Source organism: Oncorhynchus gorbuscha, linkage group LG01 (assembly GCF_021184085.1).
Source record: "Oncorhynchus gorbuscha isolate QuinsamMale2020 ecotype Even-year linkage group LG01, OgorEven_v1.0, whole genome shotgun sequence".
In the NCBI taxonomy this organism is placed as follows: domain Eukaryota; kingdom Metazoa; phylum Chordata; class Actinopteri; order Salmoniformes; family Salmonidae; genus Oncorhynchus; species Oncorhynchus gorbuscha.
In genome coordinates this window covers 47,899,823-47,916,562 of record NC_060173.1, presented here as the reverse complement: position 1 = coordinate 47,916,562, position 16,740 = coordinate 47,899,823, and the positions used below count along the sequence as shown (strand labels likewise).

The window sequence follows — 16,740 nt, the reverse complement described above, 5'->3', positions numbered from 1 at the left end:
GGCTGGTGGGAGGAGCTACAGGAGGACCCGGCTCATTGTAATGGCTGGAATAGAATCAATCGAACGGAATCAAACACAGGTTTTGATACGTTTGACGTGTTTGATACCGTTCCGTCGATTCCATTCCAGTCATTACAATGAGCCCGTCCTCCTATAGCTCCTCCCATCAGCCTCCACTGGTTTCCTACCGTACCTATCTACAAGTTGAAACAAAATAGAGGAAAGGGATGATTGGGATCAGCACACATCATTGGAATAACAAGTTCTGGAAACAAATGTATCTTTTATTATTGCACAAAAAGTTAAGTCAAGCAATATACCAGTGTAATATTTACACATTTAAAAGAAACCCACTCAAGCCTCTCCAAAATGTGCTTATCACGTGACTGTCTAACGGACATGATTTTTTGAGTAAAGTAATATAGTCAAAACCACGGGTGGTTCATTCTGGAAACGTCTTTGTTGTGTTACCCATTAGGTATACTGACACATGCATCAACTCTGTCAATAGATTACCTAAATGTGTGTTTTTAATGTGCAAACACTATATGGCTGAAGATTGAGTACTTAAACACTACAGAAAGATGTGTTTAAACCAGAATACACAGCTTATTGTGTTGTTTAATACTAGTAATACGCACACCTGTAACTTTGGTTACTCAACATTTTTATTCTAAATGAAACTGTGATACTGTAGTTGGAACAATATCAAAGGCTACAGCCTAACTTAGTTGGCCTTTATCTACTTAGCAATGAACTATGCAAAATGCATAATGGTATAATATTTATCTTGCCCATGTGATCACGTCTTCTTCTCACTGATCAACACTTCATACAGAACATTTATGGGCTGGTCCAGCCACTTTCAGACTTTCAGGGCAAAGTGACTTCCTTCCCCTCATTTGTTGTTATCCTGTAACTCCCTTTTACTGGAGAACTGCATGGATGAAGGATAGAGTAATACAGTCTTCAAGTAGGCTACGGTAATAAAGGTACAAACTGCACTGGTCCTGAAAGTGAGTGTTAACTCTGTGCTTACATATTCCTTTTCCTATATTGTAAAACTTGAATCTGTCAGAATATAGGTATCTTTTGATAATGTGTTTTTTTGGGGATATTGTATGGTTGTTGGTTGTGTTCATGGGAACAAAGACTCAAGCTCTTGTGGTACTTTGTCTTTCCACTTTTGTTCTAACGCTCAAATAATGTGAACTGTATTAACTGCACGGCAAATTCTCCAGGGTTAAATAAACACTGAGAGTATTACATTTAACACTGTTCCAGTGTCTATACGGGTCCACACTTTTCAGTGTTAAATTAACACACTGCTTAGTTTGAAGCCTAATTTGCATATTTCCCAAAGTGCTTTTCAATCAATTGTAGAGTTACCACTCGTGACTGTATTGCTTACTGAAGGAGGCATGTTTGCTGCATTCATTCAGTTTCAGTTGTGTGGACTTCACCAAGTAAGATCCTAAGTAAATATGTTATATCAAATGTAATTCCTTAAAACAATATAATATGTATTTGATAAGGCCTTATTTTGAGGGCCTAATTTTAACCTAGTTTTAACCTCAAACTCATGGTTTACAGGTCACATTGGCAACCTGCATTCAGAATGATTGCCAGGGTCAGGAAGACTAAGATATGAGACTACCTAAAGCATCTAAACTGGAACAACCATTTTAGTAATGGTGCAATAAATTAAGTAACACATTGGTTTATCAATCAATCCCTGCAAAAACATAGATATTGAAACAAACAATTCGAAAAATCAACCCACAAAAGAGCATTCTGGGATATATGATACTGATGGGTGTGGTTTTGGTTCAACACTGGTTGTTAACACCAACACGGGGGTTAACACCAATGAGTGTTAATTTAAAACGTACATAGTTAATTTCACTCCTGAATCAAATCTAGAAATGTTACACTGAAAAATCAACACTAGGTAATACTGGCCAATTTGCCATGTACATGTAAAGAAAAGTAATTCCCTGTGCTTTGGCCATTTTGTCTCACATAATGTTATCAGGGTGTGCAGCACACCCTCTTTTGATGGGCTACTGCCTGTGTGGAGCTGTCAGCACTCAACTCTGCAGTTGTTTAACAATGGTTATGGCTAAGTATCCGCTCTCTGTCACAGCAACCAAGTTTTTGCATGCAGAGGCACAATGTTTTTAAAGAATGGATGTTAAGAAAGAATGGGTGGGGGCTTAACTTGAGTTTGAAAATAGTTTCAACATCAAAGCTATGAAAATGATTAGTGCTTTATGTCACCAGAAGAGGCTGCTGTGGAGCAACAGTACAGTAGCTGTGTTAAAGTAGCAGTTGCTGTCAGCAGACACAGTAACAACCTGAGCTATGAATTACCCAAATTGCTTTTCCTCATAGCCTGTTTTTGCTGTTTCCTCTTGATTCTAGGTCTCAGCTATTCACCCTATACCTATACCATGTTTCCTTAAACCCCATTAGCAAACGGCAAAATAACCCCTACCGCGACTTAATAACAAAGCTACTGCCAGCCCCACTAACGCCGCTGCTGCACAAGATTCACTGTAAGTAACCACCTAACTGCCCACACCTCTTCCACCACTCCCCCACCCCCACCACATCTCTCCCTCCATCTATCCCCCCTCTCTTCTTCTGACACTCCCCCTCCACACACACTCTGTCATGAGTGGGCACCCCTACGCTGCCCCCCATCTGTCCCACTTTCAACAGACATAGCCGAGTAGAGCAGCCTGCCTGCCTGGGCACCTGTTTCTATGTGACATATCTAATTCCAAATTCCACTTCAAGCGCACATTTTTAGCTCTCAATTTTCACTTGTTATATACGTTCATATCTCCTGCTGGCTGTGCTCTTTGCTGCATGATTCAGATGTGTGAGACTGCTTGACTACACTGACTCCCAGGACTTGGCAGCTAGGGGCTGCTGCTGTCAAATAAATGCAGGCAAATGTTTTCAAAAAGCTCTCCATTTCAACTTGTTTACAAGTTGATCTCTCCTTAATCTTTCTGGCTGTGCTCTTGCCTCATGCTTCAGAAGTGTGTCATAATGAGACAAACTGCTGTCTTTTTCTATCTCACGCAGTGCCAAGATGGGCCATTTACACCATCTTTGCCGTCATCGTCTTGCTGTTTTTGGTGTATATTATTTGGGTCTTTGTGAAATACTGCTGCAAGAGCAAGAAAAAGAGAAAGAACAACCCAGACCATCAGATCAATCTACAAGGGGTGACTGGTTCCACGACTACATCGCTAGTAAGTAAAGGTAGTAGTACTAGTACTAGCTTGGTGTTCGTGGGATAACTCAGAGCGTCTGCTCCATTCTATCCATTTCTTCTTGCTTGGATTGGTCGTCGTTGTGGAGGAGTGAAGTAGAGGTGTAGCATTAGCTCCTTATGTACAGTACCAGTCAAAAGTTCTACTCATTCAAGAGTTTCTCTTTATTCTTTTCACTATTTTCTACATTGTAGAATAATAGTGAAGGCATCAAAACTATGAAATAACACATATGGAATCATGTAGTATCCAAAAAAGTATTAAACAAATCAAAATACTGTATATTTTAGATTCTTCAAAGTAACCACCCTTTGCCTTGATGACAGCTTTGCACACTCTTGGCATTCTCTCAGACAGCTTCATGAGGAATGCTTTTTCAACAGTCTTGAAGGAGTTCCCACATATGCTGCGCACTTCTTGGCTGCTTTTCCTTCATTCTGTGGTCCAAGTCATCCTAAAGCAATTGGGTTGAGGTTGGGTGATTGTGGAGACCAGGGCATCTGATGCTACACCATCACTCTCCTTCTTGGTCCAATAGCCCTTACACAGCCTGGATGTGTGTTTTATGTCATTGTCCTGTTGAAAACAAACAATATTCCCACTAAGCGCAAACCAGATAGGATGGTGTATCGCTGCAGAATGCTGTGGTAGCCATGCTGGTTAAGTGTGCATTGAATTCTAAATAAATCACAGACAGTGTCACCAACAAAGCACCCCCTACGCCATCACACCTCCTCCTCCATGCTTCACGGTGGGAACCACACTTGCAGATATTATCCAAAAATCTCAAATTTAGATTTATCAGACCAAAGGACAGATTTCCACCGGTCTAATGTCCATTGTTTGTGCTTATTGGCCTAAGCAAGTCTCTTCTTGTTATTGGTGTCCTTTAGTAGTGGTTCCTTTGCAGCAATTTGATCATGAAGGCCTGATTCAGTCTCCTTTGAACAGTTGATGTTGAGATGTGAATGTTACTTGAACTCTGTGAAGTAAGGGCTGCAATCTGAGGTAGAGTTAACTCTAATGAACTTATCCTCTGCAGCAGAGGTAACTCTGAGTCTTTCTTTCCTGTGGCGGTCCTCATGAGAGCTAGTTTCATCATAGTGCGAGACGGTCTTTGCGACTGACTTTCATGTCTTAAAGTAATGATAGACTGTCGTTTCTCTTTGCTTAGTTGAGCTGCTCTTGCCATAATATGGACTTGGTCTTTTACCAAATAGGGCAATCTTCTGTACACCACCACTTGTCACAACACAACTGATTGGCTCAAATGCATTAAGAAGGAAAGAAATTCCACAAATTCCCATTAAAAAGGCACACCTGTTAATTGAAATGCATTCCAGGTAACTTCCTCATGAAGCTGTTTGAGAGAATGCCAATAGTGTGCTAAGCTGTCATCACGGCAAAGGGTGGCTACTTTGAAGGTCATATATACAATATATTTTGATTTGTTCAAGTCTTACTACATGATTCTGCTTACTACTTTATTCCCTATGTGTTATTTCATAGTTATGATGTCTTCACTTTTATTCTACAATGTAGGAAACAGGACAAATAAAGAAAAACCCTTGAATGCGTAGGTGTATCCAAACCTTTGACTGTCACTGTATGTTAGGATGGGCCACTGCTTGAGGGATTGTGTAGCCGATGAATGTGATTGGCTGGTTCGAGCTATGACAGTGTTCTTGATTGGCAGGTTCAACCTGCCTCGGATGATGCAAACTACGGCTCAGCTAAAAACCGTGGAAGACTACTCTACTCTCTGGAATACAAGGCACAAGAGGTTAGTTAGTCTTTTGAACTTGTAACTTTATCAAAACACCCTAGCCACCGCAAGTCAACATCTCATTCCAAAATCATGGGCAATAATTTGGACTTAGTCCCCACTTTTCTGCTATAAAAGCCTTTGCTCTTCTGGGAAGGCTTTCCACTAGATGTTGGAACATTGCTGCGGGAACTTGCTTCCATTCAGCCACAAGCGCATTAGTGAGGTCAGTCACTGATGTTGGGAGATTAGGCCTGGCTTGCAGAGAACACGTTCTCGCAGAGAATCAACGCTTGGCATTGCTCATCATGATCTTAGGCTTGTGTGCGGCTTCTTTGCTATGGAAACCCATTTCATGAAGCTCCCGATTAACAGTTAATGTGCTGACATTGCTTCCAGAAGCAGTTTGGAAGTCGGTAGAGTGTTGCAAACGAGGACAGACAATTTTTACGCGCTTCAGCACTCAGCATTCCCGTTCTATGAGCTTGTGAGGCCTACCACTTCAACGGCTGACCCCGTTGTTGCTCCTAGAGGTTTCCACTTTACAATAACACTATTTACAATGGACCGGGGCAGCCTTAACAGGGCAGACATTTGATGAACTGGCTTGTTGGAAAGGTAGCATCCTATGACAGTGCCACATTGAAAGTCACTGAGCTCTACAATAAGGCCATTTTACTGCCAATGTTTGTCTATGGAGATTGCATGGCTGTGTGTTAGATTTTATACACCTGTCAGCAACGAGTGTGGCTGAAATAGCCGAGTCCACTAATTTGAAGGGGTTTCCACATACTTTTTTATATACAGTATATTGTATGAATTATTAGACATTACAAGAGAGAAATGTCTGATTTTTCAAAATGTCACTTAAGTATACTTCAGTGTGTCTTTATGTTTATACCATACAGCAATTGGAATTACAGTGATCTTGCATGTGTGTGTGGCCCATGTGTGTCTTCCCCTACTGTCTTTGACTCTCCTGCCATCACTCAACCCCTGCAGCTGACAGTGGGGATTAAACAGGCTACAGCACTGCCAGCTATGGACCTGGGAGGCACCTCTGACCCCTATGTTAAAGTCTACATCACCCCCAACAAGTCAAAGACATTCGAGACTAAGGTCTACAGGAAAACCCTTACCCCCATTTTCAATGAACACTTCACATTTGAGGTATTAGATTGATATTCCTATTGTATGTTTTATATGTTTAAGAGTTTTTTAGCCAGGCTATTGTTTCATACACAATGTTAGTGAGTCTGTGTCTCTGCCCCACTCTTCAATCTCATCTGACTGTCTTGTGTCCAGATTGACAAAGCTGAGCTCAATGAGTCCACCCTAGTCATGAAGGTGTTCGACTTCGATAGGTTCTCCAAACATGACATCATCGGGGAGCTGAGGCTGCAGCTCGGAACCATCGACTGGAATCATGTGATCGAGGAGTGGAAAAACCTTAGTGAACCCTCCAAGTCTGAGGTTAGGATGTGACTTGATTTTTGGACCGGTCATAATGCTGATACAAGAACAGGAAGCAAGATGTGTAATTGTAGTCTACCTCTTTAGTCTACCTCTACCTAATTTTCCTTGAGATAATATTGGCTTACATACTGTATTTCCACCTGGTTGTTCATGTCGTTTCTGGTTACCTTCTGTGATTACAGGATATCATTCTGGGGGAGATCTGCTTCTCATTGCGTTACGTCCCGTCCACCAGCAAACTGACTGTTGTCATCCTGGAAGCCAAGAACCTAAAGAGTATGGATTTAGGGGGCTCATCAGGTAGGTCCAAGCCCTGGCTCTCTGAGAGGAAGACTGAATGGTTGTTTTTGTGAAGAGTTATGATTAGCCTGGAATCCAGACCGGTTTTGTGCTGAAATTCCACTCCTTGTACTAATCGTCACATGCCAAACATATAACATGGAGTAACAAGGAGTGGACTGTTACAAAACAGGTCTGGATTCCAGGATAAATTATGAATATTACAAATAATACTACAGGATTATTGTGGCCAGTTTCGATTATTACAAATAATACTTGATGCTCAAACTACATTCTACTGTCATTCATGTACACTGTAGATCCCTATGTAAAAGTACAGCTAGCTCTGGACAAGAAGAAGTGGAAGAGAAAGAAGACATCTGTTAAAAAGTGCACACAAAATCCCTACTTCAACGAATCTTTTACATTTGTGGTGTCATTTGAACAAATTCAAGTAAGTATGATCGTATCTCAGGATATGGCTAAGATGAGGCATTTTTGGCTCTCATTTATATGGTAATTTATGGTATTATCAACAGTTATATACTCAGAAACGTTTACCGAAGCATACTGTAAATGATGGTGCATTGTGGGAAAATGTTATAGGCTGGGACATAATTGCTGTATTTAGAATGGAATTCCATTCCACCCCATAGAATACAGTACTCTACTGGACCTTTGGGGGGTCAAAAACCTTTTGACCACTAGTGGGTGCATGGTATTGCTGTTTCTGATTCATTATTCTATTTTGAGTTGTGCCTTGTAAGAGGCTAACCTCTTGCACCCATGAGTGAGAATGCTGTACAAATTCAGCTGATATGTGGTTATGGTGCCCCATCAATTTAAAATGTCTAGGGGTCAGATTGGAGTTGCAGCAAGTCTTAAACCTTAAAAGGGGGCTGAACTTCCTGTTTGAGCCTCGGTTTCAATTCTCCTCATTATGTAATTTGACTCAGAACGAGATTTGTGTCATGGAAGAGTGCTTTGATATGTGTATCTCTGATGTGGGTATCTCGTGAGAAGCGTCTGTTCTTTCACTCTACAAAACAGTGCACAGTTACAGTCACTCACATTTCCAGATAACTTGAAACAGTTTAACCAGGTCTTGTGTTTGGAAGTAGCCTAGACTAGCTAGCAAACTAGCCAACTTCTTTAGCCGGCTGGTGTGCGACCTGTGGAAAAATTGGTTTGACTTTGGATTGCCTATCTGTGGGAATAGTTGACTGATCGTCCCTAACACAGGAGGTTGGTGGTACCTTAAATGGGGAGGACGGGCTCATAGTAATGGCTGGAATGGAGTCAATGGAATGGTATCGAATTCATCAAACACATGGTTTCCATGTGTTTGATACCATTCCCTTCACTACATTCCAGCCATTATTATGAGCAGTCCTCCCATCAACAGCCTCCTGTGGTCCCTAACTTACCCATAGGGATATTGAATGTCAAACCAAATTGACCATGGGCATTCATGATCGGGACTGGTGCAGCTGCGCTCCGAATTGACGATTACTTAGGCGCTGCCAGCTGTGGGCATGTGGGCACGATTGAAATAAATGAAACCCAAGGAAAACACCACTGAATAACGTAAGGTGACATTTAGTTTTTCCTGTCGTAACACATCGTGGTTTAACAGGTACCCCTCATTCCGTGACATACACTTTTTTTCTAATTATCTCACAAATCTGTATTTTAGACAATACTGACTTTATGACCAAAATTATCCTATTTATACTTTGTGGTCTATTGTGACAGTAGAATAAATGTTTCGGACTAATATCGATGCCACATAGGCCGTTATTGCCTTCAGTTGCTCTTTAAATGTTTGAGCATTTTGCCATTTCCTTTTGGTCCGTTTTGCAGTAACTCCCATTTTGGAAGCCTATAAAGGTCCAATCCATCTGTTTTTCTGTCAATATCAAATAATTTCTGAGTAACAATTGTGTACCTTACTGTGATTCTTAACAATTAAAATGGTTTAAAAAAAAGACACAACAATAGCTTCTTAGCAAATAGCAATTTCTCAAGCAAGAATTTTGCGAGAACTGTCTGGGAGTGGTCTGAGTGGGGAGTGGAAAATTGAAAACCAGCTGTTATTGGGGTTTGAGTGGGGAGGGGTTTGGAACTTTGTTTCTTATTGGTCTATTAACTAATTTACCACCTGGCGATGTCACTATGCAAGACAAAACTCCCTCCCACCAAAACAAGCAGAGATTTTCAGGTGGTCTTTTCAAACAGCTTTTACACTAAAAGGGCATCATCATAATTTTCACGATTTCACAGTATTATTCCAACCTAGTTAGGAAATATATACAAAACACAGAAAAAGTGTTTGACTGCACTGGACCTTTAAGGCCTCTAGAAGTACAAGTGATATAAAACACAAAAATGCATTAATATGCTGTAATGTTTAACACTTTACCTAGCAGCCAACCTGCTTGTACCAATCCTTTACAATTACAGTAAAATACTGTGAAATACAAACCCCTCCCTTCAATGAATTTCCTTCATCCATTCATTCCTTCAGATTATGGTAACATGTACTTTTTCCTACAGTAAAGTACGGTCAACTTTACAGTATTGTAACGTATGTCTATCAAAGTACTTGGTTTGATAATTTATTTATAGTAGAGTAGGTGTACTGTAAATATATCATTTTACTTGCCACTGAGCTGCCTGTAAATTACTGTCAAATTAGCAGCAACCCCTTTACAGTGCGATATAAACAAATACACTTTTAAAGTATATAACTTGCCTCGAGCTGAGTTGAACTGTTGTACCCCAATCAGAACCCAAAATACACTGAGTAAACAAAATATGAGTATTGAGTTTCACCCCCTTTCACCCCCTTTTTCCCTCAGAACAGCCTCAATTCATCGGGGCATGGACTCTATAAGGTGTCGAAAGCGTTCCATAGGGATGCTGGCCCATGTTTACTCCAATGCTTCCCACACTTGTGTCAAGTTGGCTGGATGTCCTTTGGGTAGTGGACCATTCTTGATACACATGTGAAACTGTTTTAAAAAACCTAGCAGCATTGCACTTCTTTACGCGCTTAAACCTGGATTCACCTGGTCAGTATATGTCACGGAAAGACCAGGTGTTGCTAATGTTTTGTACACAGTGTATAAGCTTGTTTTACTCCACAATTTGTAAACGATTTAATTGTAAACAAACACCGTATAGCATCAAAGCATGGTTAAACTATAATTTTGGTATAATGGATGGTCAGTCATTGCATCCATAGCTCTGTCTATAAATTTGAGAGTGGTTATATATATTCAACCCCATTCCTCAGCTGTTAACCAAAACCAATATTGTTTGTACTGCAGATTGCCCCTTTAAACAAAAAGGTGACGGGACCTCCTCTGTAGTACAGTTTGCAGTGACTGTTGTCTGCTATTGCTCCCTCCAGAGGCTTCAGCTGGTGATTTCCGTGTGGGACCATGACAAGTTTACCAGGAACGATGCTATTGGGAAGATCTTCCTGGGTTGTGATGCTACAGGGAACCAGCAGAGGCACTGGGCAGACATGCTGTCCAACCCCCGTAAGCCTGTGGCCCAGTGGCACAACCTGTTTTCCAGTGAACAGGTGGACTCCATTCTCGAACTCAAACACTCAGTCAGGATCCCCTTCATTAATAAGAACTTTTGAGAAAACTTAGACTTGCTTGCCAGACTCATGGCACTCCAGCGACTGTGGGAAGAGGCTAGAAATAACCAACTTCCGCCCTCTACTTATAGCAGCTTGGAGGCTCGAGCACTTTTAAATGCTGATAAAATATTCCAATATGCATGCTGGACATCCGGATTTAAATAGTTGCAATTTTTATAGACATGTTATGAAATACATACGTGATAGGTCCAGTTAAGAATAGGAAAATAATCTATCTATTTTCTATGTAGCCCATTGTTTATTGGTTTTATACTCAAGTTGAATATAGCATTACAGTCAAACCTAAATGTTACACAGACAGTATGACTAGCATACACAAAAGACTCCATGGCCTGGGAGAGCATACTGTAGGCCCACCCACTTGGGAGCGAGGCACACACACTGGGAAGTCAGGCCCAGCCAATCAGATTACGTTTTTCCCAACAAAAGGGCTTTATTATCAGCTGTCCTGGTGGCTGGTCTCCGATGATCCCGCAGATAAAGAAGAAAAAATGTATGGAGGTCCTGGGCTGGTGCGTTACACGTGGTCTGCGGTTGTGAGGCCAGTTGAATGTACCCCCAAATCTTTGAAAACAACGTTGGAGGGGACTTATGGTAGAGAAATTTACATAAGATTCTCTGGCAACAACTCTGGTGGACATTCCTGCAGTCAGCATGCCAATTGCACGCTCCCTCAAAGTTTGTGGCATTGTGTTGTGTGACAAAACTGCACATTCTAGAATGGCCTTTTCTTGTCCCCAGCACAAGGTGCAGCTGTTTAATCAGCTTCTTGATATGCTACACTTGTCAGGTAGATGGATTATCTTGGCAAAGGAGAAATTATTACAAACAGGGATGTAAACATGTGTGCATAACATTTGAGAGAAGTAAGCTTTTTGTGCATATGGACAATTTCTGGGATCTTTTATTTCAGCTCATGAAATAACGAACAAATACTTTACATGTTGTATATATACTCTTAATTGATGGAAATATGCAATAAATCCATGTATGGCTTCTCATTTCCACAACCGTCTAACTGACTGTGTCTGATTGAATTTCAGGTGATAATATCATGTGCCTTACCGTGGCTCAATTAGCCTGAGTTCAGCAGCCTCCTCTCTCCCAAGTGACACAGGGTTGGGGCAGTGGGAAATCAGGGAGCCACAGCAGTGTCAGCCTATAGGACCTTATGATACCTCATTAACAGGGATGAAAACAACAGATCAAGGGCTTGGAGTCTCAGCCAGAGATGGTTTATAATGTTTCTACTGGCTTTGTCTCAGTGTCATCACTGGGATATTGCTTACAGCTCTCACCGGTGGTCTGGTGTAGTATCACATTAAATGGTATGACAGAAGTAAATACATTTATTTTATCATTTGAGGGCATGTTGTCAGACATACCCTCAATACAAATAATATTCCAACACATTTTGCAATATTGCAACAAATATGAAAACTTGGGTGTAACTCAGAAAGGTTTTTGACTTTGAATGACGGTATTTTATTTGACCCCGATTGTAGTCATGCTAGGTTTCACAGAGTTGGTCGGACAGTCGAAGTCGAAGAAGAAGCTATGACTTTAAGAGGAAATATAACTCAATAAGGATTTAAAGAAAATGTCCTCAATTTCCAAACATTTTTTCTATTGGAAATCAAATGGAGTTTCTCCCGTTTCCATTTCAAATGCTTCGTTGGAAATCAAATATATATATTTTTCTGAATCCTCTGAATGATTCTGGTGAATTGTTGCTACTTTCTGGAAAGAGATGAATGGATCACAAGTGTGTGTGAGTGCAGAACTGCAGATGAGTTCCCAGAACCTGAGTATGTAAGTGATCCAGCATCAGAGCCAAAACCAAAGCTCTGATCCTGTTTCTGATCCGCTCTGGCCCATCCATGTTCACGGTCCTTTAACACATGGCTTCCCGCTGGGTGACCTGGCCTGTGGAAAGCCTCCCAAGGCTGGGCACAGTTACATCAGATAACCATGAAACCTCTGTTTTCTGATCGTGACTACGGGCCTAATCAATAAACCATGGATGGCATACTCCCTGGTAAAGTATCAGATACATCACATGACACCAAGAGCCATTTGACATGAGGCCAATGGACAGCAAACAAGCAGATTATCTGTCAATGGGGCTCCATCTAAATTCATAATGTTGGTGTTAGCTGCCCAAGCCACGCTGCACGCTCAAAGTCTTTGAAGTCTGTTTGTCGTTAATGTTTTCGTAACTGGCGTTGAATAATAGGCAGGGTGGAGAGAGAAAGGCCTTTTGGGGGGCAGGTGTCTTGACAACAGGCAGGTGGGGCCTTCCCTGTTCGTCTGGCGATGTTCTTATCGACGCACGTCATGCACCTGAAAATGACGAGCCGAGGAGATTAAGGGGGCTCTTTGAAATGTAAAATATGCCCACCCATCCTGTGGATGCTGTGTGTCTGTCTCCATGCAATCATAAAAGTCCAACACTGCACCAACACTTCGTTCACACCGACACCGCAAATGCCCTGGACATTTCACAACGGCACCTCAGTCATGATATTTGTCAGTAAATGTGCAGTATGACACAATGCTGATGGACTCTTCTGTCGTCAATACAATAAATACCTTTTGAGTTGACCTATTGGTATCAAATACATCGAACACATGGTTTCCATTCCATTGACTCCGTTTCAGCCATTATTATGAGCCGTCCTCCACTGGTTTCAAAGACGTAATTACAACATCTGGCCTGTACTCTCTCCCTATCCCACACCCTATCGCTTGAGTTCCCTCTGTCCTCCATAGGCCATTATATCTATTATGTCTCTACGGGCTATGTGCTCAGCTCCTCGGTATACAGCAGGGTGACATCGTAGGACTAGCGTTTCCAGGATACCTGGAGTGCGGCTAAGCTGTCCAATTAAAGCGTGCCTTGAAATCATTGCCTCCTAAGTGAGTGATTGCTCTTAGTGAGGGTTTGCTTCTTGCAGATTTCAACCAGTGCATGATAAGAAGGATCTGTTGTCATTTCAGAGACGACGAGAGCGAATCCAACTAATTCATAGGCTACCACTAGACACGGTGAGTGTTTTAAACTTTTTTGAATGCGAATTAGGCATGCAACTGATTTCAGGAACAGATCTGTGATACTATGCTGTTCAATGGCCATTTAATGTAATGATATGCTCATCTGATTCTTGAATAACATAAACATGCTATTAGCCTACTCTATCCTAATACAAAATATAAGGTTGTTTTATACCATGTTTTTGTTATCTGAGGTCTTTAAAAACACACACATAGCTTCAAAATATGTTTAAAACAAATATCATGTCATTCTCATGGGCTGCCAGTCCCTTGCATCCATAGCCCCGTCTATGAAATTGAGTTTGCCTAATTTCCCCAGCCCAGCAGATTTATACCAAACCAATTGGTTAAACTGGATTACTTTAGGCTGTTTAAAGTTTTATGTTTTATTATTTTATCAAATAATCATTTATTACATTTGGATACGACTAATTCAGCCAATGTTGAGCTTCTTTTTTTTTTTCTCTCACGAGCTCTTCAAACCAGAATGTTGAATAAAATTATATTTTACTGTACTTGACTGGTTGTCCATGTGGTTGGTCCTTTTGGCGGTAGGAATGTGAGACATTATATCCACAGGAATGTAGAATTACATCAACTTTTGAAAGCACTGGTAGTGCTACGTGTTCAGATTTTCAGCATTCACAAGATAAAAATAAAAAGTCATGCATACTTGCCGAGCTCGTGAACGTGTTTACATGTTTTATGCAAGCTTCAGGTGATTGAAATCTGAACGCACTATTTCCTGTGGATATAATGTCTCACATTTCTACCGGCAAAAAGGACCAACTGCATGGACAACCAGTAAAGAACATTAAAATATAATTTTATTCAACACTTTGGCTTGTAGAGGTCGTGAGAGGAAACGTTCCTGATTCAAATGCTAATTTCTGCCAGATGTAGAATTCAACATCGGGTATCCAGGCAACTGATGCTGCTGCTGCTCGTCTTTCATTTTATCTTTATGCAGGGAGGTAAGTTCTCTACAATGACAATGAATATCTTTAGCCAGCTACCTAGACAATGTTGATTGATAGACACAGGGTTTCAGCTGCCATTATCAACACTGATATTGGATAGCTTTGGAAAATGTTGAGACCAATGTTGATCCTCAGCATCCTCTTTAGTTAATCTGTTTGTCTCTCTCACCAGGAGGCAGAAAATGGAAAATCTGGAAAAATGGAACAAAGGCCTAATGTCACCTAAGTTGTTTGATGGAAAAGTATTTCCCAAACAGAATGGAAAGACAGGTAGGTATTCTTCATGGATTGCACTAGGTCTCAAATACACTCCTCCATTTGTAGGATTTTCAGCCATTACATTCGCCCACAATTGGCTACATGTCAACTACAATTCCTATGTGGTTGTAACACTTAGAAACGTCAATAATCATCGCATATGCTGATATGCCCCTTATCTTTCATGTCAGTGAGAAAAATCTTTAAAATGAAAAAGATACAGTAACTGTAGCAGTTTTGCACAGACCCATTTGATGAACAGCACTTCCTTCCCAGTTACTTGTTCAGAACATGCTAGAAAGCGGATTAGCACAGGTAGCGGCCTATCTCTTCCGTCCGTCTTGACTTCCGTAAACAAGCGCTGTAGCATGGAGATGTGGCCGTGTGGGAACACAAACCTTATAAAGGTGTGTATCAATGTAACCTTTTGCTTTTTGAAAATGATTTCTCGCTGATATGAAAGAAAAGGTCCTTATGCTTCAAAACCGTACCGCAAGCAATGCGTGTTAATGTTCAGACCTAGCATCGGGGCTCTTAACAATACTCCCCCGTACAGAAGACGTCTTTGTCCAATGACTCTTATGTGCAATGTAATGGAACTGAGTGTCATCATGATCAAGGGTTGCACTTGTAGTAATGTACACACATAATGTTGTCTAGCTGGTCAATGTGTATGAATGAATTGTAAATAACACAGATGGAACTGCAAAGATCAATGTTCCTTCATTCACAGGAATGGTTGCTAAGCATCTTCACAGCACATTCAGACTTCAACATAGTTTGCATACACAGTCCATCACTTGCTCAGAATATGCCACTGGTAAGAAAACATTTGACTTTTTACCCTTTCTTATCCTGGTAATATTTCAATGTTGAATCATGTTTGAGCACTGCATCATAAATGTTGGGTTTTAGCCTTTAGTTTGATAACAATCTCTTTTACAACTATGTATTAGCTACAGCATATATAGTCCCTAATGTGTGTACAGCATAGCCATGCACATTTACATAGAAAGGACTCTGCCGATTGTCATCGGGTTGGGTCCTTCAGCTCATCGAAATTTGAGACAAAATATCCACCAAAGGGTTTAATTAAACTGACTTCAAACCGTGGGTCTCTGTGTGTGGCAATCAAGATGTTTGCTCATGACCTAAGGCGCGTACACAAGACGGAAGTACATGCATGCGTATCAGGGGAGAATGCCTGCCCCCTCTCATTGTAACCACAGGAATTCAAAGCCGACCGCGGTACTGCAGGCCTTGTTAGCAGAAAACAGGGTCCCCCATTATAGTGCATGAAAAGGTGGAAATCTTCATGGTCAATCTGTGTGTAATAAATCATTCGAAGACAACCATGGAACCAATAATTGCTTCTAATACACCAGATGTAAGTCCTTAAGTGTAGTTATTCTGCAATTACTGTGTCCAAAATACCACAGTCGACTTCAGTTACTGCACTTTTGCTGCAGTTTCAAAACTGCTATCATTTTTTGGAAGGGTTGTTTCAGACTGTATAAAAAGTATTAGTAGTATCAGTCTGATTTACATTTACATTTACATTTAAGTCATTTAGCAGACGCTCTTATCCAGAGCGACTTACAAATTGGTGCATTCACCTTATGACATCCAGTGGGACAGTCACTTAACAATAGTGCATCTAAAACTTAGGGGGTGGGGTGAGAGGGATTACTTAACCTATCCAAGGTATTCCTTAAAGAGGTGGGGTTTCAGGTGTCTCCGGAAGGTGGTGATTGACTCCGCTGTCCTGGCGTCGTGAGGGAGTTTGTTCCACCATTGGGGGGCCAGAGCAGCGAACAGTTTTGACTGGGCTGAGGCGGGAACTGTACTTCCTCAGTGGTAGGGAGGCGAGCAGGCCAGAGGTGGATGAACGCAGTGCCCTTGTTTGGGTGTAGGGCCTGATCAGAGCCTGGAGGTACTGATGTCGTTCCCTCACAGCTCCGTAGG

The 16,740-nt window shown here is 41.2% G+C and overlaps 1 protein-coding gene across 1 annotated transcript; it reads left to right on the top strand.

Moving 5' to 3' along the window:
* Positions 1–931: 931 nt before the first annotated feature.
* On the top strand, positions 932–11,183 carry LOC124009696 (synaptotagmin-1-like). Its single transcript, XM_046321819.1, has 8 exons — positions 932–1,016; positions 3,097–3,266; positions 4,984–5,070; positions 6,055–6,222; positions 6,358–6,525; positions 6,711–6,828; positions 7,128–7,261; positions 10,223–11,183. Coding segments are annotated over exons 1-8 (1,086 nt in total). The 5' UTR covers positions 932–1,015; the 3' UTR covers positions 10,463–11,183.
* The last annotated feature ends 5,557 nt before the right edge of the window (positions 11,184–16,740 follow it).